The sequence below is a fragment of the Bos indicus x Bos taurus genome, chromosome X (genome assembly GCF_003369695.1).
Source record: "Bos indicus x Bos taurus breed Angus x Brahman F1 hybrid chromosome X, Bos_hybrid_MaternalHap_v2.0, whole genome shotgun sequence".
NCBI classification, from domain to species: domain Eukaryota; kingdom Metazoa; phylum Chordata; class Mammalia; order Artiodactyla; family Bovidae; genus Bos; species Bos indicus x Bos taurus.
The window spans coordinates 64,115,129-64,134,557 of NC_040105.1; the positions used below are offsets into that span (position 1 = coordinate 64,115,129).

The following is a 19,429-nucleotide window of genomic DNA, read 5'->3' on the forward strand; positions in this document are numbered from 1 at the left end:
TAAGCTAGGTGGCAGCATTAATAATTTACACTTTTGAAAGACGGTATGGCTGCTGTACACAAATAGATTATGGTGGAGCAAAAATATACTCATGGAGACTACTTAAGGAGTTACTACAATGGTCCAAGAGAAAGAAAAATGGTGGCTTGGACTTGGGGTGGTGGTGGTGATAGAAAGAAGTGACAAGTGGGTTAGATAAGGGGGTGAAGGTATGACACCCAGCTTTCTGGCATGTGAAACTGCATATTCACTGAACCAGAATACACTAGAGAAAAACCAGGTTTGGGATAGCAGACAACTAAGTGGAAATATTAAGTAGATAGTTCAGTATAAAGGTTCTAAATTCAAAAAGTTGATAAGATCCCCTGGAGAAGGAAATGGCAACCTCTCCAGTATTCTTGCCTGGGAAATCACATGGACAGAGGAGCCTGGTGGGCTACAGTTCACGGGGTCATAAATAGTCAGACATGACTGAGCGACTAACACTTTCAATAATAGTAATACTCAGTTCCCAGTATTATTTATTAATAATGTTAATATTTCCCGATAGTAATACTCAGTCCCCTCAGGTCTGATTTGAGGACTAAATGAGATATTATGTCTAAATCATCTTCCATGGTGTCTGGCTCCAAGGTCTAGACTCAGGCCTTAAAGAAGCTCCCTTTGTTTCAGATTTCCTGTCTCACCTTGACGTGGTTCAGAAAAACCCTTTTATATTCATTATTTAATTTTATCATCATAATATGCCAATGAACACAGCAGGTATCTTTATCCCCATTTTAAGACACTAGGGTCTAAGAAATGAATATGGTGGTTCAGGGCAGGCTGACAGGAACCAGGTCACCTGATAGCCGCCTTGACTTTTCCCACTATCTCTCCCCAATGGAGTGGTAATGGCTTTTCAAGGAACAAGAAAGTTCTTCTCCCTGCAATTGGATGTAAGCCTTACTTGCAGGTTGCAAGGGAGAGAGAGCTGGATTGGAGGGAACAGCACTCCCCTACCAGCAGTTCCTTCACTGATGGCCAGCAAATCGTCCCTAAGCTTTCTGCCTGAAGGCTCCTGTTCATAAAATGGAAGTAAAATATCAGTTTCCCCCTATCAAACAACCTTGTTCCCTGTAAATGCTTTAGAAATCTGTGTTGTTATTGTTGTTTAGTTACTAAGTCATGTCCGACTCTTTGCAACCCTATGGACTGTAGCCCACCAGGCTCCTCTGTCCATAGGATTCCCCAGGCAAAACACTGGAATGGGTTGCCATTTCCTTCTTCAGTGGATCTTCCCAACCCAGGGACTGAACCCATGGCTTCTGCATTGCAGGCTGATTCTTTACTGCTGAGCCACCAGGAAAGCCCAGAGAAATCTGTGTGGATCAAATGAAATCACATGTGTAGTCATGCTTTGGAAATAATGATGTGATAGTAAATGTAAAATACTAGAGTTATTGCATTTTAAAAATTCTAAATTCAGAAAGATCTGTGTTTGAGATAAATTTGGGAGTCACCAGTTTTTATTAATAAATCGTAATTGAAACTATAGGCAGAGAGCTTTGAGGAACTTTATCACCTAAAGGACAGTTGGAGCAAAGATGAACTAAGAAATTGACTAGAAGATCAGCTTGAAAAATAGAAGGAAAAGCAGAAAAGTGTGGTGTCTGGTAACCCAAATGCTACCAAACAGTCAAATAAAATGAAGACTAAAAAATGCCCATGGGATATAGTGACATGCAGATCATTGGTGACATTATCCAAAGTTATTTCAGTGGAATGTTGTGGGCACAAATCAGATTAGAATAAGTTAAAGAGCAAGTGAGAGAAGAGCAAAGGAAATGGAGGCAGTGGGTGTAGACTATTCTCTTAAACTTCATGAAGGACAGAAATCAAGCAAAAAGTGATAGGAAGTGGGATTGGGGGAGGTGCTTTTAAGATGGTAGAGACTTGAACATGTTTTAATCTTAATAGGAAGGATACTGTAAAAAGAGAGAAGTCACATATATAGAAGAGGGGATAACAAGTAGAGTAAGATTTATCAGAAGGCAAGAAGAGTTGGGATCCAAAACTCAAGCAGAACAGCTCCTCTTTTATCATAAGAGGGAATGGAGACAATGATTACAGGTGCACTCTGGTTTAAGATCCATCCCCACAAAGCCTCCTTTAGACTATTGTGGGATTTTATTAATTTGCTTCTTCTCAGAACCCTAAAGTACTTAAGTATACTTGATGACTTAGGATCTTCTGTCTTGTGTTATTTCCTACTTTTTCAGGCCTTAGTCTTGTCTTCATCAACTAGATTGTAAACTAGATAATAAACCACAAGAGTTTATTTTGTGCCCCCCCCCACATTGCCTAGCTCAGTGCCAAGTCTGATTTAAAAAAAAAAAAAAAAAAACAGAATAGAGGCTCAATAAAAACTCATGAAGATGCTTAGGTAAAAGAGATGACATCTTCTAAGTACTAGTTATTCATGTAATGCTGATTGTCTTTTTATCATTGAATCATCAACCGTGTTGCTTTCTGTAATACTTAAGATACGCCTTAGATGTCATAGGCATCAAGTAAAATTCAGTTCAGCTCAGTCGGGTCTGACTCTTTGCGACCCCATGGACTGCAGCACGCCAGGCCTCCCTGTCCATCACCAACTCCCAGAGTTTACCCAAACTCATGTCCATTGAGTCGATGATGTCATCTCATTCTCTGTCATCCCCTTCTCCTCCCGCATTCAGTCTTTCCCAGCATCAGGGTCTTTACCAATGAGTCAGTTCTTCACATCAGGTGGCCAAAGTATTGGAGCTTCAGCTTCAACATCAGTCCTTCCAATGAACACTCAGGACGGATCTCCTTTAAGATGGACTGGTAGGATCTCCTTGCAGTCCAAGGGACTCTCAAAAGTCTTCTCCAACACCACAGTTCAAAAGCATCAAGTAAAATTACCCTACTGCTAATCATGATAATTTTGCTGAGTAGGGATAAGTAGTTTTGATTGATAACTAGCTGACTATTTTTCTTTGCTTTTTCCAGGTCCAGCAGCTACAGGTTTTGTTGCTACAAGCCCATGGAGGTACCCTGCCTGGATCTATAAAGTAAGAGCCGTAGACTAATTTTAAATGTATATTCTAACAGAGTCTTTTTCTCCTTATAATTGTTTCCCCCCTGATATTCTAAAGTTTCTGATAGCACTTGGTGTCAAGGTAGGGATCTTAACAAACTTGCTGTCTATTTAGGACTTAGCTAGTTAGCTTTGAGACAACCTGATAAAATAGAAAAAGCATGGGTTCTGGCCTCAGAAATGTATTAATTGGAATCCTATGATGAGAAAGAGCTGTTTTTCTCTTCCTACCACTTATTTATCTGATTATGTATTTATAGCAATATAGACCCATGGGTATTTATTTTATTCTATGCATTAACACCCAATACTATCATCATTTGTTTTATATCTTGTTTTATTTTTTGTTTCTTATCTACTAGGAACACCTTCAGAGTAGCTCTTATATTCTTTAACACACCGTCAAGTTTTTAAGCATTTCCACAAGATGTTGTATTTTCCCTGCCTCAGCTCTGAAATCAATCATGTGTCCAAGGAGCCCTGTTTTTTCTTTTAGTTGGAAAATGGTATTTAGAAACATCTGGGCATTAGGTGTGCTCATTGTTACTGGGATATCACTACTTCTAGGCCCTCTCAGTGAGTAGAGCTAGGAAATATCTGTATGTACAGTAACCCACACATATATCTATATTTTTATATCTATCTAATTGAATATATGTTAAAAACCATGATTTTAGACTGATACCTCTGATTCCAGTCTAACATTACAGGGTTTATTTTAATCTTCCCACTCTTTATTTATAACTTCTTTCTCCAGCCGTGAAAAACCAGCTCTCATTATCTGCATTTTGTTTACTTACTAGTTCAGTTCTAGTAGACACATAACATAATTTTGGAATTGCTAGCCCATACCCCCGTGAGAAACACGTTTAGTGACTAGATTACAGCATATATGTACAGTTCTTTTTGTCTTTAGACTTTTAAGTATCCAGGCAAGATACTGTTTCCCAGAGTTACTGTTTGTATTCCATTGTGGATCCCCCCTACATCTTGCTTTGTTGGTTTTAATTGTTTATATTTTGGGTATATAAAGAGTATGTGAAGCATTATTGATGGTCTAAGAGTCAAGGTTTTACAAAAATATATACTCAGAGCAGAGAAATGCAAATCAAAATTGCAATTAGATATCACCATACACCTTGTCAGGATGGCTACTATTAAAAAAAAAACAGAAAATAACAAATGTTGGAAGGGATGCAAGGAGAATGTGGAGAAGTTACAACGTTTGTACATTGTTGAATGGATTGTAAAATGATATAACTGCTATGGAAAGCAGTATGGAGGTAGCTCAAAAAATTAAAAATAGAACTACCATATGATCCAGCAATCCCACTTCTGGGTATATATCTTAAAGAACTGTAAACAAGGTCTCAAAGAGATATTTGCTTACCCACCTATTCATAATAGATCCCAAGGACAGAAGAGCCTGATGGGCTGCAGTCCATGGAGTCACAAAAGAATCGGACATGACTTAGCAACTAAGCAACAATATATACATACAACAAAATGTTGTTGTTATCATTCAGTCTCTCAGTCATGTCTGACTCTGTGACCTCATGAACTGCAGCACACCAGGTTTCTCTGTCCTTCACTATCTCCCAGAATTTGCTCAAACTCATGTCCATTGAGTCGCTGTGCCATCCAAGCATCTCATCCTCTGTTCCTTCCTTCTCCTGCCCTTGATCTGTCCCAGTATCATTCAGCCTTTAAAAGGAAGGAAATCCTGTCACATGTTATAACATGAATGAAACTTTAGGACATTATGTAAGTGAAACAGTCAAGTCACAAAAAGACAAATACTGTATGATTCCACTTATATAAGGAATTTAAAGTAGTTAAATTCACAGAAATGAAGAGTAGCATGGTGGTTACCAAGGGCTAGGGGAGGGCCAAAAGGGGAGTTATTATTTGATGGGTATATAATTTGAGTTTTACAAGATGAAAAATTTCTAGAGATCTGTTTCTACAGCAATGTAAATATACTTAATGCTACTCAATTGTACACTTAAAAGCAGTTAAGGTGACAAGTTTTATATGTTTTTTGCTGTATTGTGCTGTGCTCAGTCACTTCAGTCGTGTCTGACTTTTTGTGACCTACAGACTGTAGCCCACCAGGCTCCTCTGTCCATGGGATTCTCCAGGCGAGAATACTGGAGTGGGTTGCTGTGCCCTCCTCCAGGGGATATTCCTGACCCAGGAATCAAACCTGTATCTCCAATGTCTCTTACATTATAGGCAGGTTCTTTACCCACTGAGCCACCTGGGAAGCCCATATGTTTTTTTACCACAATATAAAAAAAGAAAAAACCTACAAGAGAACTAGAAAAAATATATAGGCAAAGTTCTCTGTGCATATAGGTGAAGGTAAAGAGCATTCTATGAGTAAAAGCAGTGACAGAAACTAAAAGAATAGACCAGGGATGGAGAGTTGCTTTTGAATGGGTATAGAGTTTCAGTTTTACAAGATGAAAGCTTATGGAGAGTCATTGCACAACACTGTGAATATACTAACACTATGAACTGTACACTTAAAAATGGTTAAGATGAAAAAAAAAATGGTTAAGATGGTAAATTTTATGCTATGCTTTTTACCACAATGTTTTTTTTTTTTTTAAGAAAAAAATATGTATACTCAGAGAAGTGTTCCTGTTTGTCCCTGCTATCCTGTCCCCATTCCACCCTTATTTCCACTTCTTTGCCACCACATTCTCCTAACCCCTGTGTTTAATCAGTCTCTTTAGTTTCTTCCTATATTTCTTTTGTACAGATGAGCAGTTACTTGCGTATTATTTCATATCCTCTTTCTCATATGAATGGTAGTACACTATAAATATACTTTGTGGCTTTGCTTTTTTCAGTATTTTCTAAAAGTCATTTATCAGTTCATAGAAGTCTTCCTCATTCTTTTTTGTACAGCTCCGTGGTACTCTTATTGTGTATATGTGCCATACATAGCAATTCACCTTCTCTCCTGTGTATGGGCATTTAGGTTGTTTCCAATATTTTGCAATTACAGACATGCTGCAATGAATAACCTTTTATTTTATTTTTTTTATTGCTGAATATATATCATAATTTTATTTATTCATTCATCTTTTTTAAATTTTTTTAAATTTTATTTATTTTTAACTTTACAATATTGTATTGGTTTTGCCATATATCAACATGAATAACCTTTTATGTGTATATTTTCTTCCTTTTTCTTTCTTTCCTTATTAGCTGCACTGAGTCTTAGTTGCAGCACGGGGGATCTTTAGTTGTGGCATGTGAACTCTTAGCTGTGGCATGTGGGATCTAGTTCCCTGACCAGGGATAAAACTCAGACCGCCTGCATTGAGAGTGTGGAATCTTAGCCATTGAACCACCAGGGAAGTCCCTGCATATATTTTCATATTGTTACTTTTCTTCAGAGTAGGTTTCTAAGAATGGGATTGCTGGGGCAAAAGGTAAGTGTGTGTGTGGTTTTGTTAGATATTGCCTAATTCCCTTCCAGGATTATACCCATTTGTATTCCCAACAGCAGTGTTTAAGAGTGCTTTTTTCCCCACAGCCTTGCCAGTAGAATGTGTTGTCATATATTTTCAATTTTTGCTAATCTGATACAAGAGAAATTCTATCTCAGTGTTGTTTTAATTTGCATTTCTTTAATCATGAATGGATTTTAGCTTTTTTCCCAAATGTTTCAGGGCCACTTTTATCTCTTTTTCTGGCAAACTGTCTGTTCATGTGTCCCATTTTTTAATTAGGTTTTTTGATCCGTTGGTCCTTTTTTTAAAAAATGTGATTGCTGCTGCTAAGTCACTTCAGTCATGTTCGATTCTGTGCGACCCCATAGACGGCAGCCCACCAGGTTCCCATCCCTGGGATTCTCCAGGCAAGAACACTGGAGTGGGTTGCCATTTCGTCCTCCAGTGCATGAAAGTGAAACGTGAAAGTGAAGTCACTCAGTTGTGTCCAACTCTTCACAACCCCATAGACTGTAGCCTACGAGGCTCCTCCATCCATCGGATTTCCCAGGCAAGAGTACTAGAGTGGGTTGCCATTGCCTTCTTCGAAAAATGTGATTAAATATGCATAAAAATTTAACCATTTTAAGTATACAGTTCATTGGCATTAAGTATATTCACAATATTGAGCAACCAGCAGCACCGTCCCTTCCCCAAACTTTTTTCTTTCATCTTGCAAAACCGAAACTGTACCCATTAAAAATTAACTCCTTGTTTCCCCTTCTCTCCAGCCCTTGGCAATCATAATTCTACTTTCATTGATTACTCTAAGTACCTCATATGAATGGAATAATAATTGTTTTGTTTGACCTTTAGTGACTGTTTGTTTCACTTAGCATGATGTCTTCAAGTTTCATCCATGTTGTAGTATGTGTGAGGATTTCCTTCCTCTTTTTAAAATATTTATTTATTTATTTGGCTGAGTCGTGTCTTAGTTGCGGCACGAGTGATCTTTGTTATGTCATGCAAGATCTTTCATTGTGGTGCACAAGTCTGGTTGTGGCACGTGGGCTCAGTAGTTGCAGCACATGGGTTCTGTGGTGCATGGGCTTAGTTGCTCTGAGGCATGTGGGATCTTAGTTCCCCAACCAGGGATCGAACCATGTCCCCTGCATTGCAAGGCAGATTCTTTTTATTTTATTATTATTATGTTGGCTGTGCTGGATCTTTGTTGCTGTGCATGGGCTTTCTCTAGTTGAGGCAAGCGGGGAGAAGCTACTCTTCGTTGCAGGGGCACAGGCTTCTCATTGTGGTGGCTTCTCTTCTTGTGGAGCACAGGCTTTAGGCATGTGGGCTTCAGTAGTTACAGCACGAGGGCTCGGTAGTTGTAGCACATGGGCTCAGTTGCTCCCTAGCATGTAGAATCTTCCCAATTCAGTTCAGTTCAGTTGCTTAGTTGTGTCTGACTCTGCAACCCCATGGACTGCAGCACGCCAGACTTCCCTGTCAATCACCAACTGCCGGAGCTTGCTCAAACTCATGTCCATCGAGTAGGTAATGCCATCCAACCATCTCACCTCTGTTGTCCCCTTCTCCTCCCACCTTCAATCTTTTCCAGCATCAGGGTCTTTTCCAATGGGTCAGTTCTTCACATCAGGTGGCTAAAGTGTTGGAGCTTCAGCTTCAGCATCAGTCCTTCCAATGAATATTCAGGACTGATTTCCTTTAGAATGGACTGGTTGGATCTCCTTGCAGTCCAAGGGACTCTGAAGAGTCTTCTCCAACACCACAGTTCAAAAGCATCAATTCTTTGGTGCTCAGCTTTCTTTAAAGTCCAACTCTCAGATCCATACATGACTATTGGAAAAAACCATAGCTTTGACTATACAGACCTTTGTCAGCAAAGTAATGTCTCTGCTTTTCAATATGCTCTCTAGGCTGGTCTTAGCTTTTCCTCCAAGGAGCATGCGTCTTTTAATTTCATGGCTGTAGTCACCATCTCCAGTGATTTTGGAGCCCAAAAAACTAAAGTCTCTCACTGTTTTCATTGTTTCCCCATCTGTTTGCCAATGAAGTGATGGGACTAGATGCCATGATCTTCATTTTTTGAATATTGAGTTTCAAGCCAACTTTTTCATTTTCCTCTTTCCCTTTCATCAAGAGGCTCTTTATTTCTTCGCTTTCTACCATAAGGGTGGTGTCATCTGCATATCTGAGGTTCTTGATATTTCTCCTAGCAATCTTGATTCCAGCTTGTGCTTCATCCAGCCCAGCATTTCTCATGATGTACTCTGCATCATGAGAAATGATGCAGTTAAATAAGCAGTACATACAGCCTTGACGTATTCCTTTCCCAATTTGGAAACAGTATGTTGTTCCATGTCCGATTCTAACTGTTGCTTCTTGACGTGTATCCAGATTTCTCAGGAGGCAGGTCAGGTGGTCTGGTATTCCCATCTCTTTCAGAATTTTCCACAGTTTGTTGTGATCCACACAGTCAAAGGCTTTGGTGTAGTCAATAAAGCAGAAGCAGATGTTTTTCTGGAACTCTCTTGCTTTTTCTGTGATCCAACAGATGTTGGCAATTTGATCTCTGGTTCCTCTGCCTTTTCTAAATCCAGCTAGAACATCTGGAAGTTCTTTGTTCACGTACTGTTGAAGCCTGACTTGGAGAATTTTGAGCATTACTTTGCTAGTGTGTGAGATGAATGCAGTTGTGCAGTAGTTGGAACAGTCTTTGGCATTGCCTTTCTTTGGGATTGGAATAAAAACTGACCTTTTCCAGTCCTGTGGTCACTGCTGAGTTTTCCAGATTTGCTGGCATATTGAGTGCAGCACTTTATAGCATCATCTTTTAGGATTTGAAAGAGCTCAACTGGAATTCCATGACCTCCACTAGCTTTGTTCATAGTGTTGCTTCCTAAGGCCCCCTTGACTTTGCATTGCAGGATGTCTGGCTCTAGGTTAGTGATCACACCATCATGGTTACCTGGGTCATGAAGATCTTTTTTGTATAGTTCTTCTGTATATTCTTGCCACCTGTTCTTAATATCTTCTGTTTCTATTAGGTCCATACCATTTCTGTCCTTTATTATGCCCATCTTTGCATGAAATGTTCCCTTGGTGTCTCTAATTTTCTTGAAGAGACCTCTAGTCTTTCCCATTCTATTGTAATCTTCCCAGACCGAGGATCAAAGCCATATCTCCTGCACTGGCAGGAGGATTCTTCTCCACTCCACCACCAGGGAAGTCTACAAGGTGGATTCCTACCTACTGGACCACCAGGGAAGTCCCAGAATTTTGTTCCGCTTAAAGGCTGAATAGTATTCCATTGTATGTATATACCACATGTTGTATATCCCTTCATGTGTCAATGGACATGGGTTGCTTCTACCTCTTGGGTATTGTGAATAATGTTTCTATGAATATGGGTATGCAAATAACTCTGCTTTCAGTTTTTTGGGTATATGCCCAGAAGTGGAATAGCTGGATCATATATTTATTCTATTTTTTATTTTTTAATTAAATTGCCATACCCTTTTCCATAATGGCTACACTATTTTACATTCCTCCAGAAGTGCACAAATGTTGATTTCTCCACATCCTTGCCAGTACGTGGTATTTTCTTTTTTTTTTTTTTTTATGATAACCACCCTAATGTTTTATTATGATAACCACCCTAAGAAGTATTTTCAATAGTTCTTTGTATATTAGTGATATTAGTCTTTGGTCTGTAGTTTGTGTCACAAATATTTTCTCCTAATTTGTTTTGTACCTTGTTCGTGGTTTTTTTGAATCATGCAAAAAAAATAAATTTTTATGTAGTAAAAAGTTTATGAGTCATTTTTTATTACCTCTGGATTTTTTTAACCTCTAGATTTATTGAGATATAATTTATGTACCATTAAATCCATTCACTTTAAGTGTACGATTCGATGTTTTGTTTTTTTTTTTTTTCAGTTTTTGTTTATTTATTTATTTATTTATTGGCTGCAATTGGTCTTCATTGCTTTGCACAGGCGTTTTTCTCTAGTTGCGGTGAGCTGGGGCTGTTCTTTGTTGTGGTGTGAGGGCTCCTCATTGCCATGGCTTCTCGTCGTGGAGCACAGGCTCTAGGCTCAGGGGTTTCAGTAGTTGCAGCACTCAGGCTCGGTAGTTGCAGCGCACAGACTTAGATGCTCTGCAGCATGTGGAATCTTCCTAGACCAGGGATTGAACCCATGTCCCCTGCATTGGCAGGCACGTTCTTATCTACTGCACCACCAGGGAAGTCCCAATTCAGTGGGTTTTAGTAAATTTACAGAGTTGTGCGGCTATCACCACAATCCAATTTTGGAACATTTCTATCACTCCAAAAAGATCCTTTGTGCCCAGTTGTAGTCACTCCCGTTCCCACTCCTAAACCCAGGCAATCACTAATCTGCTTTCTACAAGATTTGCCTATTATGGACGTTTTATATATGTGGAATCTTGCTGTATGTGAACTTTTTGTCTGATTTTTTGACCTATAATATTTCTGAGATTATCAGTACTTCATACCTTTTCATTGTTAAATAGTATTTGGTTGTCTGGATATACCACATTTTGTCTATCAGTTTCCCAGTTGATGAACTTTTGGGTTGTTTCAACTTTGGGGCTATTAGCAATTATGCTGCCATGAACATTCAATTGCAAGTTTTTGTATGGATATATGTTTTTTATTGAGAAGGTACAAGTGAAATTTTGTGGTCATATGTTTAACTTTTAAAGAAACTGCCAAACCGTTTTCCAAAGTGGGTACATTGTTTTTATGTTCTCATGTTTCTGAATTTCGATTCATCGTTAGAAAGCCTTTCCCTATGCCAAGATTAAAGAGGAATTCACCCATGTTTTCTTCTAGTACTTACATTGCTTTTATTTTGTACATTTCATTTTTCCATTTGGAGTTTGGTGTGAACCTATTTTATTTTAATATCCTTATTTTTCAATAACTCAATCATTTTTTTGTGATTATAAAAGTGATACATTGCTTCTTGTAGGACATTTAGAAAAGTATGAAGAATAAATCTTAAAATTACCATAATTTTATCACCCAGAAATGACTGCCTTTCTCTTTGAATTCCTCCCTCTTTGGATCATTTAATCTTGGTTTCCTATTTTAAGAATGTTGGATAAAAAAACTGAAGAAAGCTTGGATCCTTTAAAGGGTCTGCTAAACATTCATTCTAGTATAGCCAGTTTAGAAGCAGCTGACCTATCTTCCTTTCCTTTCAATTTAGTATAGACTTGTTTCATGTAAGACAAGACTAACCAAAACCATTTCAGACTTCTGACTACCTAGAATAACCTATAGGATATAATTTCAGCTAAAAAAGTAACAGATTTTAAGATATAGTTGAAAGAATCAATTTAAATCAATTGTTCAATGTCTTTCAGAGAAATAAAGATGCTGCTTCTTTCCTCAAAAATGTACACTTATATTTTTAGAGACGTTTCTTAAGGCTTTTTAACAAAATTTAGTTTATATAAATGAATTTTTTTTGCTTTTTCCTTTAGGTTATATACTCTTCTTTTTGAATGTGTGTCATTTAAGCTTTTGTATAGATTTTCTGAGCCTGTTTGTCAATTTGCACATACTCAACTAACTTGAATTCCTTGTAGCATTGGCAGTTAAATAGCATCTGAAAAGAGGAAACTTTGGTTTCCATTGTATTTTCTCCATTTGGAGAAACCTTGGAAATTTTTAGAGGGAAAGAAACTATTGAGTAAAAAGTATCATTACTTTGGAGCTTGTCAACTTGCATGAATGATACATGGAAGTTTTCAGTTTAGTAACAATAAAAAAACCAGAACAATCTAAAATAACACTAAATTTACCCATAGTTTATTTTTATAATCCACATTTTAATTGAACATTCCTTCATAAGAGTTCTAATAAATTCTCAAGAGTATAATATGAGACCCTATAGTGTGGCCTTGCTATTAACTTTTTGATAAAGAACATGCTAAGATCTTCTATAAGAATTCATGGAAGTCTTAAACTGGGTGAGAGGGCATCTGTTCCTAAACTCTTTTTCTGTCCTTTCTTGAGATTAAGAACAGCTGTTGCCTGTCCTTTTTTTCTCTGTATTATATCCTTGCAACTATTCATTTCCCCCTGCCATTCCTTCAAATCGAATCTTCATATTTCTTCTGATCGTTTTTTGCCAGTCCTATTTTCCAGTCTTTTAAACAATTAATCCCAGTGTGTTAAAAAAAAAAAAAAAGGCAAATCAAAACTGTTTTTTATTGATCTGCTTCATTATTCTGGAACTGATATAGCAAATTATCTGCATAAATTCCAAACATTCTTATCTTTTAAACTATTTCTGTCCCTTCCTTTCACTATTTGAAATGAATGCTATTGTTGCCACCACCCACGCTAAGCCATTAAAAATTAATAGACAAATGAACAGGAGGCTGTGGGTCATCAGTTTGAAGCAAGGCAAACATTTAGAAGGGAGCACTTATTTATGGAAAGTTGTGAAATGTGTTCTTAGTGACCACAGATCATCATTTAAACATTTTGGTTCCTAAATGCTATTTCCCTAAACTGTACAGCAGATCGGTAAGTCACTTATGTTGATGAGCTTAAAGTTTGACCATGACGAGTTTCACTTCTACCTCCTCCATACCTCTTCTTTCTCTGCTTCCCTAATCTTTAATGAAGGATTGAGAATGAGAAGAGGGAAACTTCTTACATATTTGAAATAAGTAAAAAGATCTTAAACCAAGAGCTAAGGATAAAAGTTAGTCATTCCTGTTGCAACCATCAGTTCAGTTCAGTCACTCAGTTGTGTCCGACTCTCTGTGACCCCATGAACCGCAGCATGCCAGACATCCCTGTCCATCACCAACTCCCAGAGTTCACCCAAACCCATGTCCATTGAGACGGTGATGCCATCCAACCATCTCATCCTCTGTTGTCCCCTTCTTCTCCTGCCCTCAATCTTTCCCAGCATCAGGGTCTCTTCAAATGAGTCAGCTCTTCGCATCAGGTGGCCAAAGTATTGGAGTTTCAGCTTCAACATCAGTCCTTCCAATGAACACCCAGGACTGATCTCCTTTAGGATGGACTGGTTGGATCTCCTTGCAGTTCAAAGGACTCTCAAGAGTCTTCTACAACACCACACTTCAAAAGCATCAATTCTTTGGCACTCAGCTTTCTTTATAGTCCAACTCTCACATCCATACATGACTACTGGAAAAACCATAGCCTTGACTAGACGGACCTTTGTTGGCAAAGTAATGTCTCCGCTGTTTAATATGCTGTATAGGTTGGTCATAACTTTCCTTCCAAGGAGTAAGCGTCTTTTAATTTCATGGCTGCAATAATCATCTGCAGTGATTTTGGAGCCCTAAAAAATAAAGTCAGCCACTGTTTTCCCCATCTATTTGCCATGAAGTGATGGGACCGGATGCCTTGATCTTAGTTTTCTGTATGTTGAGCTTTAAGCCAGCTTTTTCAGTCTCCTCTATAATTTTGATCAAGAGGCTCTTTAGTTCTTCTTCACTTTCTGCCATAAGGGTGGTGCCATCTGCATTTGTGAGGTTATTGATATTTCTCCCACCAGTCTTGATTCCAGTTTGTGCTTCATCCAGCCCAGCGTTTCTCATGATGTACTCTGCATAAAAGTTAAATAAACAGGGTGACAATATATAGCCTTGACGTACTCCTTTTCTATTTGGAACCAGTCTGTTGTTCCATGTCCAGTTCTAACTGTTGCTTCCAGACCTACATACAGGTTTCTCAAGAGGAAGGTCAGGTGGTCTGGTATTCCCATCTCTTTCAGAATTTTCCAACCATATCTGGCTCTAAATTATTACTTTCCTCCAAACCATTAATTTAAAGTAGTTCAGGCATACATTTTTATTTATCCAGTATACTACCTGGCTGGAAGAATGGGCATACTTTTTCTAGATTTGTGAGGGGTAATTTTAAACCAAGCCCCTCAAAGGCCTATGGGATATATATTTTTAATCCACCTCTAATATAGGTATTATTGATCAGATATTTTTCTAATATGTTACTTTCTTTGTTTTAGTGTGGAACCATCAGAGAATCTGCAATCCTTAATGGAGAAGAATCAGTCACTGGTAGAGGAGAATGAAAAATTAAGTCGTGGTCTAAGTGAGGCTGCTGGTCAGACAGCTCAGATGTTGGAGAGGATCATTTTGGTGAGCCTCCAAGACTAAACTAGCAGTCTGGACATTTACTAGCTTTAGTTTCTGAAATATTTAATGTGTTTCTCATTATGAGAGACAAGTTACATGAAAAGAAATGGATTAGTATTGCCATATCCTCCATGGAACCCCTCCAGGGAAAATCCAACAAAGTATAATCAAACATACAGAGAAGTTAAATGAATTATACTGTGAACACCTATGCATCTACCACAAAGAAATCTTCATGAATCCCATTTTAAAATGGATTTGTTCTAAAAGAGCAGAGAGGAAAGAACCAGGTCCCTCTGTCAACTTAAGTTCTGCCTAATCATCCATAATACCAAGTAACTATCTCCTCACTAAGATTTTAGTTCCTTTCTATCTCCCTTCCCCAAATATTGTCACATTTCACATCCCATCCTAACAGCTGCCATGATGAGATGAAACATCTGGGGAATTAATTTTAGCTCCTTTTACTTATGGTCAATTTTCAATTGGTGGATCACAATGTAACTAACTACATCAATTTTGTGTCCTACTACCTGTCAGATAGTAACCTCCTGGTTCAGTTCTGGCTCTTGTCACTAACATTTTTCTACTAGTCTAAATACAGCTCAGTCACAGCTGTAAATACAGCTCTAAACACAGCTATTGCCAGCAGTGAAAATGAGTTTCCACTAAAATGTAATTGAACATCTGTAATTTATACACCTTCATGCATCAGTGTACTCCAGTCAAGGAAGGGTAAGCTGCTTAAAGATTTCCTTAAAGGGGGCCAAATCCTAGGTCCATTGTAATGTCCATTACTAGCAGAAGGGTGAAAATGGGATCTAAGGAATTTTTTATATACAGTTTTCTGTCTCCAGTGCTATATTTTATGTCTTTGAAGTAACCCTAGAAGCTGTGCTTAACATGTGAGTGTGGCTGACGTAACAGACAGTACTTGTTATTCTAGCCATGTACCCATCTGACCTTTTTAAGGTTGTTACAATGGCTGCCCAAAGGGTTTTTGTTTGATGTCTTGTCAGAACTTCATAACAAGCACAGCATTTTTGTCCTATATAAACTGCCCTTCCCAAATCTGTTGCAGCATCTAGCGTGTTACAGATACTGTGATTGAAATAAACTGAAAAGTATCAATCACCCTTTCCAAAACGTAGCTGTCTCTGCCATTTTGTCTTCTCTGCCATCATTCTTATACTTCATCTTTTTCTTGCTTTATTTTGCTAAAACTATCAGGCAAGTGGGCTTTTTGCAAACAGCAAGTAATAGCATGCCAGGAAGTATTGCTTTTTCCCCCAGTTGCAAGGTTCTCTATGGAATTAAGGCTTCACATTCCACCCCTAGCTGAGCTTCATTGCAAGCAAAAGACCCAGCTGCTTGGATGCTATTTTTAGTAGCTCATGTTGACTGAAGGGCTAATTTCTATGACTGTTAAAAGACACATTTCTAAATAACCAAAGCCCAGTAAATCCTCTATTACAGCAAATGAGGCAGCCTCTCTACCTAGGTTTTAATCCATTAAGAGTAGAAGAGAGGGCTTAATTAGGTGAAGCTATCAGACACTGCCACTGATGATCTCTTGGATCTTTGTTGCAGACAGAACAAGCAAATGAAAAAATGAATGCCAAGCTAGAAGAGCTCAGGAAGCATGCAGCGTAAGTTTCCTCCCAGATGTTTGTTAGTGACCTGTACCACCTTAGTGCATAACCATGGACTCGCTGGCCTTTGATTAACCCTTGGGTTCCTTTGCTTAAATTTTCAGCTGCAAAGTGGATCTTCAAAAGCTAGTGGAGACTTTGGAAGACCAGGAATTAAAAGAAAATGTTGAGATAATTCGTAACCTGCAGCAAGTGATTACCCAGCTATCGGTAAGCTAAGTAAGGGTAGTGTAAATAGGCATATTGCTTTCGTTTGCTGTTCTTGATGCTTATAAACCCATCTAACCCTGTACTTTTTGCTGAAACAACTCGATTGTGAGCTGTTGAGGACAAAGATCATGGATCATTGGATACAATCTGAATATTGAATTAGTTAAAACACTCATAGATCACATGTGCAATGGAACATTATTATTTCAGTATTCTAATCACACACTGGAAACAGCAACACAAGGGTGCAAAATTGCCTGGGTAGCTCAAGCAGCAGTCATTGATTTGCTGTCCTTTCAGTGTAGGCTAACTTAATAAGAGGCCTTATACCATACCCATATTTTAAATAAGCAGAATTCTGACCCATAGTGTAGAGCCTCCAGGGAATACCATAGCTCTCTTTTATAACCAGTAATAAATTAGTTTGACTGATAATTCTGCTATAAGTTCCCATTTCTATTTATTTTTAGAACTATTATAGTAGTTGTGGGTGGGTTTTATTGGGACGGAGGTTGTTGTTTTTTCCAGATGACAAATTCTTACAGTCCTACCATCCTAAAAACCTCTTATTTTGATGTTCCTTCTCTTAGTCCTTAGGCATAAATACTTTTTTTAAAAGTCAAAATCATATTATGTTCAGGGTCATGGTTGGTAAAAGATTAGGGTTTGTTTTATTCCATCTGTACTTTCTTGATTTTAATTATGAAGCAGTAATGTGTATGTAAATACCTGCTAGATATTCATAGCTCTGAAACAGAGGTTTTAATTTTACCAGAACAGTGATTCTCTACCCTGGGTCTTGCCCTGTGATGTTGTAGAGTTGTCAACAGAGTATCATAAAATCATCCAGACCTCTATTTTACTCTTAAAGAGTCAGTGAAAAAAATACCATACAATATTGTAGAGGGAATGTTTAGGATGGCCAGTTCAAGAGATTAAATGAGTAAACTACCAAAAGACTAGAAAGCAGTGTTTTAGAATAAGTAGTACTATATAAAATTATAACAGGTAGTCCAAGATGACAGTTCATTTATCCAACAAACAGGCCATAGTATTTGAGAATCTGAGTTCCAGGGCCAGAAAAACCCTGGTTTGAAGCCCATTCTGCCACTCACCAGCTGTGTAACCTTGCTAGGTACTGCATTAATATCAAAAGAAAATAATTCAAATGACTTAAGTCAAGATTAAAGACATTATTCAGCTGATGTACTCAGGGATCTCCTGAACTCCAAATAACTCCCTGAGTTGAAATATGATTGGAGTTTCATAGGATAAGAAGATAGGGATGTGTATCTTTGTGGTTTGGCTCAGGTGGCAGTTTTTGTTGTTAATTGCTGTGGATCTTTTAATTGGAGGATGCTCTGGTTTTCATGCTTCTTGCTCAAGAATTTTGATGCAATCCCATGCTGCTGATTATCTAATTATTTTCAAGAATTGTTCTTGCAAGTCTTGTTTTTTGTCAGTTGGTCAAGGATGACAGGTGGGAGAGATGGCAAAAAAGGGAGAAAGGAAAAGGAGGCAAGGAAAACTAGGAACCTTCTCTCGTGTCTGTTTTAACCCTTTTACATCAGCAATATGAGCAAAGAGTGATGGGAGCCCAACGGAAGGGGTGATTAACTGCCTAGAAAATTCAGGAAGAAGAAACCTGGTCCTAAACAATGAGTAGGAGTTTGCCACACAGAGAAAGGGGAAAGGATGATCTATAGAGAGGAAAAGGTACTTGCAAAAGCAGAGGTATAAATGTTTAGAACATGATAAGAACATCATTGTGTCTGAAGATAGAGTGCAGGCTAGAGAATGACTATCACAAGGTTCAATTTCACCATCTGAATAGAGGTGAAGCATCTTATGTATGAAAACTTTGTGAGAGACTGCCTCAGAATTCAGATAGTCAAGGCTGCAGAACCCTGCTGGAGCCAAAACTTATTAAGATCAGAAAAGAGTGATCTAGGGCACCTTTGTTCATAGCCACTACACTGATCTCAAAGGATTCTACATCATCTTATTTCTGGGTCTTTGGGTCACATGGGAAAGATGAAGAAGGAAATCAATGGAACAAAGTTAACAAAATAATAGAAGTCATATCCTCAGTGAAGATCTGGCAGCATGACTGGTGCCTGGCATGCCTATGGAGGAAGTTGCTAGTGGTGGCTGGCTCAGAGGAACTCTAGAGAATTGCAGTGTCCGCCACTAAAAATCACTCGGCACACACAGCAAGAGGGTGCTAAAGATTGCCACAAGCTGATAAAGTCCCTGGCTTCCATCCACTGTCACCATTAGGTAGAATAACCCTTTTACTCAGGGCTCCTGCTGGACTTTTGAATCAGAGTTTTCTGTGTCTATTGTTTGGAGACCCTCCTAGCTACATATTTTTTTTGGAAATACACAACAATGTATCCTGTGACTTTTATTAAGACTCACTACAGTGAAAGCAAAATGTTTCAAATGTAAATGCTTGTGCCCTTCATTTTGGATTAAAACTATTTTTATTTTAAGTGACGGGCGAACACCCCCTTTTCAGTTATGAGGCAGTCATTGTTCCTGGACCTTTCTCCTGGGGTTTTAAGTGCTAAACTGTACTATTTCTTCCTTTAAAATATAATTCAAGCAAACCTCCTATAACAGTTACCTGTGAGGAAATTCATGCAGTCCTTTCAGTTCCCACAAAATCGAATTATTTTTTTGTTTTTAACCCCTCCTTCAAGACCAGTTCCATAAAAAGATTTTTGCATGCCAGTAATGCTATTGCCTACAGCCTGTAAGCACAAACTTCATTTTGGTGGGTATTGCTGGTTAATGTAACTCAATGTACCATGGCCTTGTTC

The 19,429-nt window shown here is 38.3% G+C and overlaps 1 protein-coding gene across 2 annotated transcripts in view; it reads left to right on the forward strand.

Moving 5' to 3' along the window:
* The window catches only part of KIF4A (kinesin family member 4A), a 130,206-nt gene that overhangs the window by 57,315 nt on the left and 53,462 nt on the right, over positions 1–19,429 (forward strand). For both annotated transcript variants that reach the window (XM_027533748.1, XM_027533749.1), the window contains exons 10-13: positions 3,016–3,077; positions 14,613–14,745; positions 16,333–16,391; positions 16,499–16,604. In XM_027533748.1, the coding sequence (XP_027389549.1) occupies positions 3,016–3,077; positions 14,613–14,745; positions 16,333–16,391; positions 16,499–16,604 (360 nt within the window). The remainder of the gene's footprint in view (positions 1–3,015; positions 3,078–14,612; positions 14,746–16,332; positions 16,392–16,498; positions 16,605–19,429) is intronic.